The following is an 18,703-nucleotide window of genomic DNA, read 5'->3' as shown; positions in this document are numbered from 1 at the left end:
TAGGGCAATGGATAAGCTGTACCCTCTGCCAGAAGAAGTGCTGGACCTCCTCAGGGTTCCCAAGGTGGATGCGGTGGTATTGGTGGTCACCAAGAAGACCGCCATCCCAGTGACGGGTGCTACGACCCTAAAGGATCTCCAAGATCGGAAGATGAAGGTGCAACTTAAGAAGATATTTGAAGTATCAGTGCTTGGGGTGTGCGCTGCCATGTGTAGCAGTTTCACTCTGAGAGCAAGTCTTCGCTGGGTGCAGCAATTGCAGATGGGCACATCTCTCTTGGAGGAGGAAGCTTTACAGGCCGGGTGGTTGGAGGCTGTGGTGGCTTACAGTTTGGACGCGCTCTACGATCTGCTACGAACTTTGGCCAGGTTTGTGGCTTCTGCTGGCTCTGCCCGCAGACTCCTCTGGTTGAGGAACTGGTTCGCAGATGTTTCCTCTAAGGCTCAACTGGGTTCTTTGCCATTCAAGAGCAAGCTTCACTTTCGATGCATATCCAGCATAGCTCTCTGCTTCAACGGCATGGGAGAAGAAAATCAACCAATAAGGGCTGTATAACAGTCTGGGTAAAACAAATAAACATGGGTGCAGATTGCTTATTGCGGCGGCTTCTACCCCTAACTAATCAAGCTAGATATTTCACTTGGATGCAGCTCCATCACTGCTCTCTACATTAAAGGTGGGGGTGGAAGGGAAATAGAACCAAGAGCTAAGAGAAACAGATAAGTATGAGAGAGAAAATTTGCGGGGCAGACTAGATGGGCCATTTGGTCTCCTTCTGCCGTCATTTCTATAAGCTGCTATTTGGGAAGGACTTAAAAGACATGATTCAATCCCTCAGAGAGAACAAAGTCCATAAGCTGCTGGAGGATAGACCCAAGGCAGGGGGCTCCTTCCTCCCTCGCTCACGTTTCCGTGGGAATCGTAGGTTTCACATTTCTAGATTGTCCAGCTCCTCGTTTAGACAGAACTCAGGCAGGCAACAGTCCTGGAACCAGTCCTTTCGGGGTTGGTGCTTTGGCAGAAACGGTGCTTCCCAAGGTACGGGAGGAGTTAAGTCCTCCCAAAGAGGTGAGGCCGGTTCACTCCTCTGTTCCAGTAGTAGGGGGCAGGTTGACTCTGTTTTACGAGGCATCGACCAAATTAATTTTGACCCAGTGGGTCCTCAATATCATAAGACATGGCTGAGCTTTAGATTTTGCTCAGCCCCTCTGGGAGCACTTCCTTGTTTCCCTGTGCTCATACAAGATTAAGTGTCTAGCGGTGCAAGACACTTTGCGGCTCAGAGCTATTGTATCTGTTCCTCTGGAGGAGTGAAGAAAAGGCCACTATTCCATTTACTTCGTAGTGCCCAAGAAGGAAGGTATGTTCCGGCCCATCCTCGATTGGAAGAAGGTCAACAGGTCTCTCCGTGTCCCTTGGTTCCGAATGGAAACCCTGTGGTCAGTAATTGTCTCAGTACATAAAGGGGAATTCCTAGCTTTGCTGGATCTGACCGAGGCGTACTTGCACATCTGGATCAGGCCTGACTACCAGAAGTATCTACAGTTTGCAATCCTGGGGCATCATTTTCAGTTATGCACACTGCCCTTCAGGTTTGCCACAGCACCCAGGATCTTCACCAAGGTAATCATTATGGCAGCGGGGCTCCGGAAGGCAGGTCTCTTGGTTCCTCCTTACCAAGTCAGAGGCCCTCTGTCACTCTGCAGTGCAGGCCTGTTCAACACACGTTCATGCAAGGTTTTTCTCATCGAGGAGTGGATCATCAAGCTGCAGGAGTAAGTATGTGCTTTGTTGGCCAAGTGTCTTCCCAGGGTCTGGGATTACTTGCAGGTCCTCAGTTTGATGGCTTCCATTTTGGAGCTAGTCCCATGGGCGTTTTCTCATATGAGACCTCTTCAGTCGGCGTTGCTTTCCCGTTGGAATCTGGTGACTGAACAATTTCAGCTTCCGCTTCCTCTTACAGAATCTTCGTGCTCTAGCCTCAATTGGTGGCTCCTCTCAGACAACTTACACCAGGGTGCAGACTTGGAGATTCCCGCTGGATAGTGGTCCCCACCGATGCTAGTCTCTCCGGCTGGGGAGCGGTTTGTCAGGGAAGAGCGGTGCAGGAATCCTTGTGGTCCATCAATCGTTTGGAGACCAGAGCCATTCGATTGGCACTGCAGGCACTTCTTCCTGTGCTGCAGGGGAAATCGGTCAGGATCCTGTCTGACAATGCGACAGCAATAGCCTATATCAATTGCCAAGGGAGGACCAAGAGTTGGCTGATGGCGATCGAGGCCTGGGAGTTGATCAGCTGGGTGGAGCGGCACCTAGTCAGGATTGCAGCCTCTCACATTGCTGGTGTAGACAACGTGCAAGCCAATTTTCTCAGTCGACACCACCTCGATCCCGGGGAGTGGGAGCTCTCCAACGACACTTTCCACCTCATATGCGACAGATGGACCAAACCGAGTGTGGACTTGATGGCGACGTTTCGAAATGCCAAAGCCCTGCGGTTCTTCAGTTGGCGCCGGGAACCAGGAGCGGAGGGGGTGCATGCCCTAGTTCTCTCCTGGCCAAGGAATGTCCTGCTGTATCTGTTCCTGCCTTGGCCTTTGGTCGGAAAAATGCTGCGACGTATAGAAGCTCATCCGGGGGAGGTGATCCTAGTAGCACCGGAATGGCTGAGGCGTCCGTGGTTTGCGGATCTAGTCAATCTAGCAGTGGACGGGCCCCTGAGGTTTCGTTTGCTGCTAAATCTCCTACGGCAGGGGCCCGTTTGTTTGGAAGAGGCAGATCGCTTTTGTCTAGCGCAATGGCTAAAGAGTAAAGGTTATTCGGATGCTGTGGTTGCTATTCTTATGGTCTAGGAAAACATCTACCTCCCTGGCCTATGTCAGGGTGTGGGGAATCTGAGTCTTGGTGCATGGAGCACAAGATGGAACCTACTCGAGCCTTGGTAAGGGATATTTTAGCCTTCTTACAAGCTGGCTTGGCTAAAGCTTATCTTGTAGCTCTTGGAGGGTCCAGGTAGCGGCTCGCTGTTTCCGTGGTAAGGTACGAGATGTGACCTTGGCTGTGCATCCGGACGTGGTGTGTTTTCTCCGGGGAGGCAAAGCATTTGCGTCCTCCGGTCCAGAATCCTTGTCCTTCATGGAGCCTGAACTTGGTTCTCAAAGCTCTGAGTGTGGCGCCTTTGAAGAGGGCGACATTAAAAGATCTTACTTTAAAAGTGGTTTTTCTCATGGCTATTTCTTCAGCATGGCAAGTGTTGGAACTTCAGACTTTGTCCTGTGGGAGCCCGTCTTAAGGATTACGGATATGGGAGTCTCTCTGAGGACAGTTCCTTCCTTTCTCCCAAAGGTGGTATCCTCCTTTCATTTGAATCAGTTGGTGGAACTCCCTTCCTTTCCAGACTTGGACTGCTTTGATCCCCAGTCTAAGAACCTGCGTAAGTTGGACGTGCGATGGGTTCTGTTACGTTACTTGGAAGTTACAAATAGATTCTGCTTGTGGGACTATCTTTTCGTGCTGTGGAGTGGCCCCAGAAGGGGGCATAAGGCGTCTAGGACCACTATCGCGCGCTGGTTGAAAGAGTCTGTTGGATTTGCATACATTATTCAAGTCCTTCTGGTTGGACTTCGGGCGCATTCTACCCGATCGCAGGCGGCTTCGTGGGCTGAGTGTTGGCAAGTTTTGCCACAGGAGATTTGTAGGGCGGCTAATTGGAAGTCTTGCACACCTTTGCCAGTCATCGGTTGGATGTCCAGGCTCCAGGTTCTGGGGGTTTCGGAGAAGGTGTGCTCAGAGTGGGATTCTCGAGGTCCCACTCCACTTAGGGAAGCTTTGGTACATCCAGGGGGTCTAGACTGATCCGGGTATGTACTGGGAAAGGAAAATTAGCAGGTAAGAACCAATGTTTGTTCCTGTAGTAGCACTGATCAGTCCAGAGTCCCACCCATTTCAGAGTTGGGGAAACAGAGTCCACTTGTTCAATGCTTATTGTTTTTCTCTGCAGATAGTTCTGAAGGTTACAACAGATTCTGCTCCCACTTGGGGTTCGAGTGTGGGCAGGGTTTTTGGCATTGCAGGGTTTCTCCTCCCTTTGCTTATGACGGGGTAAAATTGTTAAGTTTGTGCAGTTTTTATTCATTATGCTTGGGTATAGTGTAATACTGACGGACTGTAGGTGGCACCTCGAGGTATAGGACAGTGTCAGTCAAAAAGTTCTGTCTCCATCTGCTGGAGGGGGAGGCAAAACCCAGGGGTTTGGACTGATCCGTGGTACTACAGGAACGAAAATTAGCAGATGGGAACCAATTTTCCTTTTCCCCCAAGTTAGGTTTTTGGCATATTCTGTGTGTGTGTGTGGGGGGGGGGGGTATTGTTTTTTTTTTCTTTTTCCTACAACCATGCTGAGCCAATGCATACCTTTTTTTTTCTTGATGCAACTGTTGCCTGCAATCTTGACAACTTTTTCTTCTCTTTGGACTGCCTATTTTAAGAGGAAAAAATTGTTTTTTCCTCAGCATGATTGAGAAACAGGTCAGCAGCTTCAAATTCTGTCCAAGTGCAAACAGAAAATGTCACTCATTGACCATCATAAGGTTTGCTGTATGTGTCTGGGACAAAGCCACAAGGCCTCATGCTGTGACATCTGCGCAGGCTTATCACACAAAGCAGTTTGATCTTGGATGGTCAGGCTCCTTGCCTTCGTTGACTGACTGTATGGGCCCTTCTTGAGTATTTGCATCCATTCATCAAATCTTTGTTTAATAGTACATAATAAGTATATTGTCTAATTTATATTATTTTCTGCAACACCAATTAAGGGTTTCTAAGTCCACAAATTCCAGTCTCTATTTCAGAGAAGACACGTATCTTTTTCAAATGGAGGACAGAGTAGAAATTTCACAAAAATAGGTGGGTGGTATGAGATTTGCGTCTTGCTATCTTAGATCTACATGTTCATAATAGTATTTCATTATGACAGTAGTACTTTTTATTTAAAACAAGTTAAAAAATGGTAAATGGATTGTTTTGGAAATTTCAGGTCAACAGCCATACAAAGCAATTTTTGGATCTGTGTAGTTAACTGACAAATAGAATATATTCATTTATCTTGCATTAAAAATAAAGATTATGGTAGGATAAATGATTTAATTCTTATTTCCTGGATGGAGGTTGCCAAGTACAGTAGAGAAAAAGCAAATCAAAGTATGAGGCAAGACTTGGAAACCCAAGCCAGAAGGAAATGTTGCTCTAAGCATGGAATTAAACACTTGGACTGACAGCTGCAGGGCTTAGGTATACAAGTAGGCACATTGTATGACCTGTATTCCTGTTTGGATCAGCACCTGGAGGAGGAGTGGCTTATTCAAGTTGGCTTGACTCACCCAGAGTGACTGAATTGATCAGTAAATTGGCCAATTCAATCTTTTCCAGCAAACAAAACCAAAATGATTAGCCATATATCATCTGTGCAAATAGTTTGAATTGACTCTGTAGTGTGTGTGTGGGGTTTTTTTTTTTATTGTGAGGAGTAGCTAATTTTCTGTGCTGCTGCTGTAGCTTTTTAGTAACTGTACCTTTTTATATTACTGGTAATAGTTCTTTGGATGTGATGGATGCATAATTGTATGTCATCACATGATTTCATTGCAAGTTTCCATTCATCAGTTTTTCCCATTTATTTCTTCCTGTACACATGTTGGTTTGCATATAGGACCCAATTTTCTTTGTTCCTTTTCTTTGTCTATGACGAAAAAGTATAGTAAATAGTTCTGTAGTCATTCCAAGACATGTCTCCCTGAAATTCTTAATTTAGTCTAATATGGAAACAATGATATAGCACTAGATCTCTGCAGTTAGGAAACTTTAAAGGCTAAGCTATTTCTTTTCCAGTTATGCTTTTAGCAGTATCCCTGACTCATGTACACGCACAGAGAACATTGCAGATAGCCTCAGCATGAGTAGTTTGTACCTGGAACCAGCTTGCCATCTCTTCTCATGGTAAAAAGGCCTGCTTTGGCTTGGTGTTAAAACTGCTTAGTACAACTAGTCCCAGGTATATCTTCACAGCATGTATTCCTTCTATGGAAAATGGAAGGAAAATATTCTTTTTCTTATTTTAAATGAATACAATTTAAATAAAATTTTTTAAAATGTAATTTTGATCTGTAACTACCATAATTCATCATTTACCAAGGGCATTCATGTCACTTAAGGCGAATGTTTGTGTTTTTCTTACAGAGATCTTAGGAAATTCAAAGATGCAAAGAAACAGTTTGACAAAGTCAGTGAAGAAAAAGAAAATGCCCTTGCGAAAAATGCACAGGTTCAAAGAACCAAACAACATGAAGTGGAGGAGGCCACGAATATCCTGACAGCAACTCGGAAATGCTTTCGACACATAGCGCTGGACTATGTTCTGCAGGTAGGCACACTGAGAACTTTGTAGATTGAGTTTTTTCTAGTGATGTCAGAGAGAGAAATCTGGCTTATGTTCATATTTCTTATGTAGGAAAGGTGTCTTTTTTTTTTTTTTTTTTTTTTTAAATTATTCTGTCCAAACTCCTCAACCCTCCCCCCCCCCCCCCCCCCGCAGAAAATTCACGACAGTGGAAAAACTGTATTTCATCCTTTTTATCAATTTGTTGGTGCCTCAGTGTACTTTTTAAAGTTGTTGTTTTTTTTGTTTTTTTTAAAGCATGGGGGGGTCGAAGACTGGATACCATACTTTGATGCCAGGGAATTGTGTGATGGTAAAATTGCTTTTTCCCTGTTCACACAGGCAATGTTTCTGTGTCATGGAAACATTTTTGATTTAAAAAAAAAAAAAAAAGGCCTCTTGTTGTTTAATGCATACAGGCATATGGCTGAGCTGTGTCTTGCAAGCAGCAGCCAGTTTTTGTTATTGTTCTTGGCTTTCATTATTATTTCAGTATTTCCCTTTACCTGAATGTTTTATCCCAAAACTGAAAAAATTGAAAGTATTAATCACTAATGGTCAAATTTTAAATTCCCCGAGTGCAAAAAATCCGGGGATTATGCGTGTGGCTGTGCCTTGTGCGCATGGTGCGCATTTTAGAAGGGGCCTGGCCGCGTGTGTAACTCCCGTTATGCACAGAAGTGCCGGGCCAAAGGAAAGGGGCGGTCCGGGAAGGGCGGGGTTGGAGGCAGCCGGTACAGCGGCCATTTGCCGCTGTTTCGAAGAGAAGACTGATGGTGCGCGCAAGTTGCTACTGCTCCAGTGGTGCACGCATGTTATAAAAACAGCGCGTCCATATGTGGCGCACATGGACGCGCACGCGCACCTTTAAAAATCTACCCTTAAGTAAGATTGTAAAGGTTCCTATTTAGTTCGCATTTCATTTCCAAAAACTTGGGATAATTGGATTGAGCAGCATCTATTAGTCATTAGAGGTAAAGCAGAATTTTTCTTCTCACCTAGCTGTATTCCAGTTTCCTATTGGCAAAGGCATGCAGAGGAAGTAAGCGCAAGATTATTGCAGTTAGAAAATGAAAAGACAATGCCTCTCTGTAAAATACAGTACTGCATTTTAACCAAAAGTGCATTTTATTTTTTCACATTTTTCCCTCATACTTTTTTTCACATACGGATATTTTTCTGTGCAGTAGTAAATCTCAGGATTTATAAATAAATCACAGCTTATTAGAACAAACTGGATAAAAATATATATTGGGAGTCATGTAATCCTGGCTCAGTCTGATTAGTATCCCAGCTGTTGCTTCATATTTCTGGAATCCTCTTTCAAGGGGAAAGAAACTGCCTTGATCCTGAGGGATAGTAGCTAGGCTGGTGGCTTGGCATGCTTTGCTTCCAGTGGGTATTCATATGCAGGTTGTTCTAATCATATTATTCAGTGTGTAGCTGTTTGAATCTTGTGAAGACAGGCACATTGAGTTGATTATCCAAAATCTTTTTTTTTTTGTCAGATGAATCTAATTGGATGAAAATGACCGTATACTAACAGCCTAAATTTGACAGTCCAAAATCACAAGCCTCATAAATTGTTGGGGTGGGTGTTTGAAAATAGCTGGTTAGCCCTATATATGAGGCCTTATCCAACTAAATTTGGCCAAACAAGTCTGTTTGGGCAAATAGAAGCCTTAAATTCATCTGACTAGATTTAGGTACCTTTTCAGCTCTGGCATGCACAACTTCCTCCCCTCATCCCCTACACCCTTTGAAGCCATAATGTTGGAATTCCTTCTCATCTACTCACTTGATCTGTTTTAAAAAAAAAAACCAACCCTGATCCTCTGGAGGGTTTAAAAAAAAAAAAAAAAAAAAAAAAAGGGCACTGAGGCCCACCTACCATCCCAGGTTTAAAAAAAAATAAAAAAATAGAGAGAGCTGCTACCGCCTCCCCCCACCTGAGCCACCTCTGTTTGTTTTTGAAAAGAATAGTGCTGCCGAACATCCCTACTAATAACCTTTCTCCCCATCCATTCACTCCAGAACTGCTCCACCCAAAAGTGACTCATTGCTGAGCTTGGGAGGAGGACCCAGGTGTACCTTCTCCCAGCAAGGTGTCTAGCTGGGAGGAGGAAAACTACAGTTCTCCTGGCTCAGTGATAAGTTGCTTTCGGTGGGCACTCTGGGAGTGGTAGGAGATTGATGGGGGGGGAGGAATGGTTTATCGGGGGGGGGGGGGGGGGGTTCGGTGGCACAAGGTTTTTTGGGTTGGGGTTTTTTTTTTAATTTTTGAAAACATTTTTTGAACTCGGCATAGGTGGGGAATCTGGAGGGGGTGCTTGGTACATCAATTTAAAAATAAACTTTGTTAGGTGGGGATCAGGCTTTTGTAACTTTTTTTTTTGTAAACTTGGAGGGGAGAGAAGCTTGGTGGTTTTATTTGAAAAACAAAGCAAGACAAAACGTAACTTGGGTAGAAGGTGGGGATCTGGAGAGGGCCTTGCCGCAGTTTTTTGTTTTTTTTTAAACATGGGAGTATGGCTTGGTAGTACTAACTTCTTTTTAAACAGGTAGAGGGATCACTGTGTGTGTGTGTGTGTGTGTGTGGCTCAGTTTAAAATTCTCCTAAGATAACTGGTTAAAATGAACTGGTTGTCTTGGATGCTTATTGGCTATTTTAAAATATACCGTTTAGTGTCTTTGTAGCTGTAGTGGATTTGTCCTAAGAGGCAATCTCTTAGCATTTCTCTTCTCTCAGATCTTAGATATTTTTTATTGGGACTCTCTTGAAAGTTATAGAAGCTTCTATTGCAGTATCCATATATAATCCATGTGTATAGATTATCCTTCCTTGTCCAGTCCTTATTCTCTTTGTATGAAATATGAATTTAGTATTGACTTAGAAAAGAAGACCTCCAGATAGGAATCTGCTTTTTTGATTTATACGCTTATCGCTTTCTTTAGTGCCTCATTTAAAATCCCTCCTCACCAGTGACTCAGTTTTTTGACTTGCTGACAAGTCCTTGGAAGGTGATAGCATAGTATCAAATGGCATTCTCTGAAGACAAGTCTGTTCATGGAGTGTCACAAGTGGATGACATGACCGTGCTCTGATGCCAAATGGGCAAATTCTTCCAGATCTTTTTGGAAAAGGCAAAAGCCTTTCACTGCCTATATGTGTCAGTTCTCATGCTACAGTAGCCTCACAATTTGGTTTTGGCTGCCAAGACTGGTCACGTTGTTTTTTCTTTCTTTCTTGCAGCCCTGCTGAGATTCAGAAGCTTTTTGTTCTTAACTTTATGCCAAAACCCTCTAGTATTTTCCTAACAAGGAATTTTTTTAAATTTTTTTTAGCATTTAAGATTATATTCTTAATAGAAACAGAGAAATGATGGCAGAAAAGAACCAAATATCCACCCAGTTATCCCAGCAAGCTTATGCTAGTATCTGCTGCACTGTGCAGGTTACCCCCATGCTTAGTTTCCCAGACCGTAAAAGTCAGGCCCCTCAGATGCTGTTTGAATCCAATTTCCCTTAACCATTGCCATGAAAGCATAGAGCAATCATGGAACTGCATCAAAAGTATCAGGCTTAGCGATTAAGGGCAGTAAGCGCTGCATCAGCAAGTTACCCTGGATTTATTTGTTCCCCAAACCGTAAAAGTTGGGGCCCTGGGTTGCTGTCATAAGAACATAAGAACATGCCATACTGGGTCAGACCAAGGGTCCATCAAGCCCAGCATCCTGTTTCCAACAGTGGCCAATGCAGGCCATAAGAACCTGGCAAGTACCCAAAAACTAAGTCTATTCCATGGCTAAGTCTATTCCATGGCTATTTTCTAAGTCAACTTAATTAATAGCAGGTAATGGACTTCTCCTCCAAGAACTTATCCAATCCTTTTTTAAACACAGCTACACTAACTGCACTAACCACATCCTCTGGCAACAAATTCCAGAGTTTGATTGTGCCTTGAGTAAAAAAGAACTTTCTCCGATAAGTTTAAAATGTGCCACATGCTAACTTCATGGAGTGCCCCCTAGTCTTTCTATTATCCGAAAGAGTAAATAACCGATTCACATCTATCCGTTCTAGACCCCTCATAATTTTAAACACCTGTATCATATCCCCCCTCAGTCGTCTCTTCTCCAAGCTGAAAAGTCCTAACCTCTTTAGTCTTTCCTCATAGGGGAGTTGTTCCATTCCCCTTATTTTGGTCGTCCTTCTCTGTACCTTCTCCATCGCAATTATAACTTTTTTGAGATGCGGCAACCAGAATTGTACACAGTATTCAAGGTGCGGTCTCACCATGGAGCGATTCAGAGGCATTATGACATTTTACGTTTTATTCACCATTCCCTTTCTAATAATTCCCAACATTCTGTTTGCTTTTTTGACTGCTGCAGCACACTGAACAGACGATTTCAATGTGTTATCCACTATGGCACCTAGATCTCTCTCTTTCATGGGTTGTAGCACCTAATATTTTTATTTATTTAATTTTTAAATTTAAATGATTTTATATACCGACAACCGTTTGCACATCGTGTCGGTTCACAAGTAACTTACAACCAGTAGATATATAGGCATTGCCTTTACAAGGAACAGTATATAAGATAAATACCGTAACAAAGTGAATAACTAGATAACAAGGGGAGGGAGGGATTCGGGTAAGGCGTGATGAAGGAGGGGGGTGGGGGGAGGGTGAACAAAGACACAGAGAGGGATAAGGTATGTACAGGGTTTAGAAGAACATTTGTTATATACACTGGTTATATACAAAGTTGTCTAAGCGCAGAGACAACAGGCGTTTAAGTGATGTTAAATGTGAGGTTATACAAAATAATATTCTTTATATACAAAAGGTTAAATAGGACATTTGTGATTCCTTAGAGGGGTTAGGGGGGGGGTCGGTGTTGGATGTGGGTCCTGAGAGGGGGGTATTTGTAGGTGTAGATGATAGGGTTAGGGTGTTGGTAAGTGATGATGATTGGGGGTATGCTTGGAGGAAGAGCCAGGTTTTGAGTTTCTTTTTGAAAGTGGGTGTGGAGGTTTCAGTGCGTAGGATAATATGGAACCTAACATTGTGTAACTATAGCATGGGTTATTTTTCCCTATATGCATCACCTTGCACTTATCCACATTAAATTTCATCTGCCATTTTGATGCCCAATTTTCCAGTCTCACAAGGTCTTCCTGCAATTTATCACAATCTGCTTGTGATTTAACTACTCTGAACAATTTTGTGTCATCTGCAAATTTGATTATCTCACTTGTTGGTTTTCTTTCCAGATCATTTATAAATATATTGAAAAGTAAGGGTCCCAATACAGATCCCTGAGGCACTCCACTGCCCACTCCCTTCCACTGAGAAAATTGTCCATTTAATCCTACTCTCTGTTTCCTGTCTTTTAGCCATTTTGCAATCCACGAAAGGACATCGCCACCTATCCCATGACTTTTTATTTTTCCTAGAAGCCTCTCATGAGGAACTTTGTCAAACGCCTTCTGAAAATCCAAGTATACTACATCTACCGGTTCATCTTCATCCACATGTTTATTAACTCCTTCAAAAAAGTGAAGCAGATTTGTGAGACAAGAATTTCCTTGGGTAAAGCCATTCTGACTTTGTTCCATTAAACCATGTCTTTCTATATGTTCTGTGATTTTGATGTTTAGAACACTTTCCACTATTTTTCCTGGCACTGAAGTCAGCCTAACCAGTCTCTAGTTTCCCGGATCACCCCTGGAGCCCTTTTTAAATATTGGGGTTACATTTGCTATCCTCCAGTCTTCAGGTACAATGGATGATTTTAATGATAGGTTACAAATTTTTACTAATAGGTCTGAAATTTCATTTTTTAGTTCCTTCAGAACTCTGGGGTGTATACCATCCGGTCCAGTTGATTTACTACTCTTCAGTTTGTCAATCAGGTCTACCACATCTTCTAGGTTCACCGTGATTTGATTCAGTCCATCTGAATCATTACCCATGAAAACCTTCTCCAGTACCGGTACCTCCCCAACATCCTCTCTAGTAAACACCGAAGCAAAGAAATCATTTAATCTTTCCACGATGGCCTTCTCTTCTCTAAGTGCCCCTTTAACCCCTCGAACATCTAACGGTCCAACTGACTCCCTCACAGGTTTTCTGCTTCGGATATATTTTAAAAAGTTTTTACTGTGAGTTTTTGCCTCTATGGCCAACTTATTTTCAAATTCTCTCTTAGCCTGTCTTATCAATGTCTTACATTTAACTTGCCAACGTTTATGCATTATCCTATTTTCTTCTATTGGATCCTTCTTCCAATTTTTGAATGAAGATCTTTTGGCTAAAATAGCTTCTTTCACTTCCCCTTTTAACCATGCCGGTAATCGTTTTGCCTTCTTTCCACCTTTCTTAATGTGTGGAATACATCTGGACTGTGCTTCTAGAATGGTATTTTTAAACAATGACCACGCCTCTTGCACACTTTTTACTTTTGTAGCTGCTCCTTTCAGTTTTTTTCTAACAATTTTTCTCATTTTATCAAAGTTTGCCTTTTGAAAGTTTAGCACGAGAGCCGTGTATTTGCATACTTTTCTTCTTCCACTCATTAATTCAAATTTGATCATATTATGATCACTATTGCCAAGCGGACACGTCCCCATTACATCTCTCACCAAATCCTGTGCTCCACTGAGAATTAGATCTGAAATTGCTCCCTCTCTTGTTGGTTCCTGAACCAATTGCTCCATGAAGCAGTCATTTATTCCATCCAGGCACGTTATCTCTCTAGTGTGTCCCGATGATACATTTACCCAGTCAATATTGGGGTAATTGAAGTCTCCCATTATTACTGCACTACCAATTTGGTTAGCTTCCCTAATTTCTCTTAGCATTTCACTGTCCGTCTCACTATCTTGACCAGGTGGACGGTAGAATACTCCTATCACTATAGTCTTCCCCGACACACAAGGGATTTCTATCCATAAAGATTCAATTTTGCATTTAGTCCCATGCAGGATGTTTATCCTGTTGGACTCTAAGCCATCCCAGACATAAAGCGCCACACCGCCTCCCGGGTGCTCCTCTCTGTCATTGCGATATAATTTGTACCCCGGTATAGCACTGTCCCATTGGTTGTCCTCCTTCCACCATTTCTCTGAGATGCCAATTAAGTCTGTCATTATTCACTGCTATACATTCTAATTCTCCCATCTTACTTCTTAGACTTCTGGCATTAGCATACAAACATTTCAAAGTTTGTGTTTTGTTTTTTCATTCTGCTTTTTAATTGATAGGGATAAGTAAGAATTTTTTTTAGCTCAGGTGAGTTTTTAGTTAGAGGCACTTGGTCTACTTTTCTTATTATTGGAACCTCACTGTCGGGATACCCTAATTCTAATGCTTCATTAGTATCCTTTGAAGATACCTCTCTCCGAACCATGCGCTGCTGAGCGACTGTCGACTTTCCCCTTTGTTCTAGTTTAAAAGCTGCTCTATCTCCTTTTTAAAGGTTAGTGCCAGCAGTCTGGTTCCACCCTGGTTAAGGTGGAGCCCATCCCTTCGGAAGAGACTCCCCCTTCCCCAAAAGTTTCCCCAGTTCCTAACAAAACTGAATCCCTCTTCCTTGCACCATCGTCTCATCCACACATTGAGATTCCGGAGCTCTGCCTGCCTCTGGAGACCTGCGTGTGGAACAGGGAGCATTTCAGAGAATGCTACCCTGGAGGTTCTGGATTTAACCTAAGAGCCTAAATTTGGCTTCCAGAACCTCCCTCCCACATTTTCCTATGTCGTTGGTGCCCATATGTACCACGACAGCCGGCTCCTCCCCAGCACTGTCTAAAATCCTATCTAGGTGACGCGTGAGGTCTGCCACCTTCGCACCAGGTAGGCATGTTACTCGGCGATCCTCACGCCCACCAGCCACCCAGCTATCTACATTCCTAATAATCGAATCACACCGAGGATATCTCCCCAAGGCCTACTGGGCAGTAGGCCTTGGGGAGATATCCTTGGTGCGAAAGGACAATGCATCACCTGGAGAACAGGTCCTTGCTACAGGATCCTTTCCTGCTGTACTCGGTTGATGCTCTCCATTCATGAGACCTTCTTCCTCCAAGGCAGCACCAGGGCTACCAGTCTGAAGTTGGGACTTGGCTACTATGTCCCTGAAAGTCTCATCTATATACCTCTCTGTCTGCCTCCAGGTCTGCCACTCTTGCCTCCAGAGATAGGACTCTTTCTCTGAGAGCCAGGAGCTCTTTGCATCGCATGCACATGTACAACTTCTCACCGGCGGGTAAAAAATCATACATGTGACACTTGATGCAAAAGACTGGGAAGCCCCCTCTTGCTGCTGAGCTGCTGCCTTCATCTCAGTTTTGTTCAGTTCCTAGTTAAGTTTTAGGTTGCTATGGGAGTAGGAATGTGTCTAATTAATGTCCTTTAAATGTATTAGTGAATTCACTATGGGGCGGATTTTAAGAGCCCTGCTCGCCTAAATCCGCCCAAAACCGGGCGGATTTAGGCGAGCAGGGCCCTGCGCGCCGGGAAGCCTATTTTACATAGGACTACCGGCGCGCGCAGAGCCCCGGGACTCGCGTAAGTCCCGGGGTTCTCTGAGGGGGGCGTTTCGGGGGCGTGTCGGCAGCGTTTTGGGGGCGGGTACGGGGGCGTGGCTACGGCCCGGGGCAGTCCGGGGGCGTGGCCGCGCCCTCCATACCCGCCCCCAGGTCGCTGCCCGGCGCGCAGGAGGCCCACTCGCATGCGGGGATTTACGCCTCCCTCTGGGAGGCGTAAATCCCCGGAGAAAGGTAAGGGGGAGGTGTAGACAGGGCCAGGCGGGTGGGATAGGTAGAGGAAGGGAGGGGAAGGTGAGGGGAGGGCGTTAGAGGATTCCCTCCAAGGCCGCTCCGATTTCGGAGCGTCCTTGGAACGGGGGTAGGCTGCGCGGCTCGGCGCGCGCCGGCTATACAAAATCCATAGCCTTGCGCGCGCCAATCCAGGTTTTTAGCAGATACGCGCGGCTCCGCGCGTATCTACTAAAATCCAGCGTACTTTTGTTTGCGCCTGGAGCGCAAACAAAAGTAGGCTATTCGCGCTCCTTTTAAAATCCGCCCCTATATGTCTGGTAGTGGCCTACAAGGGATTGATCAAACTCTCAATAAAGTTGTTTTTTTTTTTTGTTTTTTTTTGGTGAAAGTGGCACCTGCCTATAAATTAAAGGATGAGCTAGGGATGGATGGGCAGGGGTGGGAGAGTTGGGAAATCCAAACAGTCTAACTTCAGTTAGTCAGCCAGAGTGACTCACTGCTCTCTTGATTATCAAATGTTGGTACCTAATCAAACCAAATCACACTACCTCAAGACCTTTCCAAGGTGAGTAACTGAACTGAACTTTTCAACCTTTTTACTTAGGTATACAGTGCTCCTAGCTTATTTCTAGCTTCTGGCTAATTTTTTTTTATTTTTTTAAATACAAACATTCAGTTCTGCTAACTAGTTGCCTTACTGACAGACCATTTAAAAATACAAACAGTCTAACTTGTTTATTTGCTGCCTTACTGACTATTAAAAGCACAAACACACTGAATAATATTCCCAAATAGTTAACTTTGCCCCAATACGTTTGAAAAAGACATTGTCCCAAGCAAAAACTTACTGATTCCTTTCAGCTACCAGCAAGGTGATCCTCTCCTCTTAGTGCTCCAATTTCCCTTTTCTCACTGCCATTGAAGCAGAGAGCAATGATGGAGTTACATTAACAGTATCAAAGCTTTTTTGTTAAAGGTAGCAACTGCCATACCAGCAAGTTACCCCCATGCCCCCTTTGAATTCCTTCACTGTTTTTGCCTTCACCTCTTTCAGAAGGGCATTCCAGGCATTTACCACCCTCTCCGTGAAGAAATATTTCCTGACATTGGTTCTGAGTCGTCCACCCTGGAGTTTCATTTCATGACCCCTAGTTCTATTGATTTCTTTCCAACGGAAAAGGTTTGTTGATTATGCAACATTTAAACCTTTCAGGTATCTGAAGGTCTGTATCATACCTCCCCTGCACCTCTTCTCCCTCCAGGGTATACATATTCAGATCCTTCAGCCTCTCCTCATAAGTCTTCCAATGCTGACCCCTCATCATTTTGGTCACTCTTCTTTGGACTGCCTGTATCCTTTTTGAGATATGGGTACCAGTATTGAATGCAGTACTCCAGGTGAAGCCTGGAGTACTGCAGCCCAGCATTCTTCTGGCTTTAGTTATCTCCTTGTCACATTGTTTCGCTACCTTCAGATCATCAGACACTATCATATCAAAGTCTCTCTCTCAGTCCATGCACATTAGTCTTTCACTGCCCATCACATAAAGCTCTCTTGGATTGCCGTAACCCAGATACATTTCTTGGCATTGAATCCCTGCTACCAAATCTTTGACCACTCTTCAGACTTCTTAAATCTGTTTTCATTCTCTCTACTCCTTCAGATGTGTCCACTCTGTTGCAAATCTTAGTATCATCTGCAAATAGACAAACTTTACTTTCTATCCCTTCTGCCAGGTCACTCACAAAGATATTGAACAGAACCGATCCCGTGGCCCTTCTTTTAACACTGTTCTTTCTTCAGAGTAGGTTCCATGCTATCTCCTGTCAGTCAACCAGTTTGCAATCCACACTACTACCTTGGTATCCACTCCCAAGCTTCTCATTTTGTTCACAAGTCTCCTGTGTGGAACCATATCAAAAGCTTTCCTAAAATCATCATCTATTTCTTGAACATGGCCTTGCCAACAGGCTGCTAGTTCAAATGTCCTTATCTTTGGACCATCTCCTATGAAGAGGGTCATTTCTTTGTTTTAATTTGCCTTGTTGATTTTCCTCTTTGTCAGATGTCATGATGAGCCTCAGCCTGGTTGGCGGGGGCAGCAAAGGGCTGGCCTGGGAATCAAATCCAGGTCTTCCACATGGTAGTGTGCAGTGCTTGCCAGAAAGCCACTGGGCCCCCTCTGTTTTGACTTCATGTTGTTCAGAGCAGGAGTTCTGAACTCTGGTCCTTGAGGACCTCGAACTGATTAACTTTTCAGGCTGTACATAATGAATATTCATCAGATATATTCCAACACTCTTGGTACAAGATGCAGACTAATTTGTGTATTTTGGTAATTTGTGACCATTGAGAACCAGAATTGAATATATCTGATGTAGAACATATGTTTTTCAGTATGTATCCTGGCTTTTAATAGAGGATAGAACCTATAGGTTTGAAATGGTTACACAAGAACAGTGTGTTAAAATATTCTTGATGTTACCTTGACAGATTGTATGTATTATTTGGGCAGGATGATTGGTTGTGAGCAATAAGGAGCTAGCAAACTAAGGAGAAATTCTTCATAAAATCAGTTCAGCTTTTAATCTCTGTATACATTTAGAAATGATCACAAATGTCTGTTTGCTTTCAGATCAATGTTTTACAATCGAAGAGACGATCTGAGATTTTAAAATCGGTAAGGTTTTCATGTCATTCGTAAAAATAACTCTCTAAAGTAGACTGCTTGAGAATATTTAAATATGTTTGACCAGTTTTCAGAACTTTCTTTCTTCCCCAGAGGTATGTTTTAAACTTGAGAATCAATTGATATGTTGTGAAAGAATGCAGTTTTAAAAGGAATCAATTATAGAAGGAATATGTTTGCATTCCTGCCATGTAAGCCAATTTGCATACCTGCCTGCTCTAATATAAGATAAGCTAAACATAACTGGGATCATTACTACATTCTGTTAACACAAAGAATCATAAAGTATTTTCATGTGGAATGTGAATCTTTCAGTGGAAAGTCTTCTCTTCCAAACATTCTTGAAGGCTTCTTTTCTGTGCATTAGTAAACCTTTCCTTTATACTCTGTGTAGAGTTAAATTTTGCAGGGAATATGAAATGCTGCTGCTTTATTGAGAAAACAAATTCTACCCTTACTCCCACTGCATAATTACATTATTCTGCAAAACTAATTTGAAATATAAGTAACTTTTTCCATGCTTTGGGCATTCCAGTGGGAAAGCATAGAGAAAGTAATAAATTATTATAACTGATGCTGAGATTTGACCCTTTTTTTGCTGGTTTTTATTTTTTTGCAAAGAATAGAGAAATAAATCCTTCATAGAGTATTTAATTGTGTTTTATAGCTTCAAATTGCATGTACAATAATATTCTCACAGGACAAGCAGGATGGTTGTCCTCACAAATGGGTGACATCGAGGATGGAGCCCAACCACGGAAAACTTCTGTCAAAGTTTCAGAACTTTGA

General features: G+C 43.2%; 1 protein-coding gene across 2 annotated transcripts in view; it reads left to right on the top strand.

The window, feature by feature from the left end:
- Positions 1-18,703, top strand: part of ACAP2 (ArfGAP with coiled-coil, ankyrin repeat and PH domains 2) — a 338,624-nt gene that overhangs the window by 121,053 nt on the left and 198,868 nt on the right. For both annotated transcript variants that reach the window (XM_029615073.1, XM_029615074.1), the window contains exons 6-7: positions 6,236-6,419; positions 17,861-17,905. In XM_029615073.1, the coding sequence (XP_029470933.1) occupies positions 6,236-6,419; positions 17,861-17,905 (229 nt within the window). The remainder of the gene's footprint in view (positions 1-6,235; positions 6,420-17,860; positions 17,906-18,703) is intronic.

The sequence above is a fragment of the Rhinatrema bivittatum genome, chromosome 9 (assembly GCF_901001135.1).
Source record: "Rhinatrema bivittatum chromosome 9, aRhiBiv1.1, whole genome shotgun sequence".
NCBI lineage: Eukaryota > Metazoa > Chordata > Amphibia > Gymnophiona > Rhinatrematidae > Rhinatrema > Rhinatrema bivittatum.
This window is presented reverse-complemented; position numbering and strand designations above follow the sequence as displayed.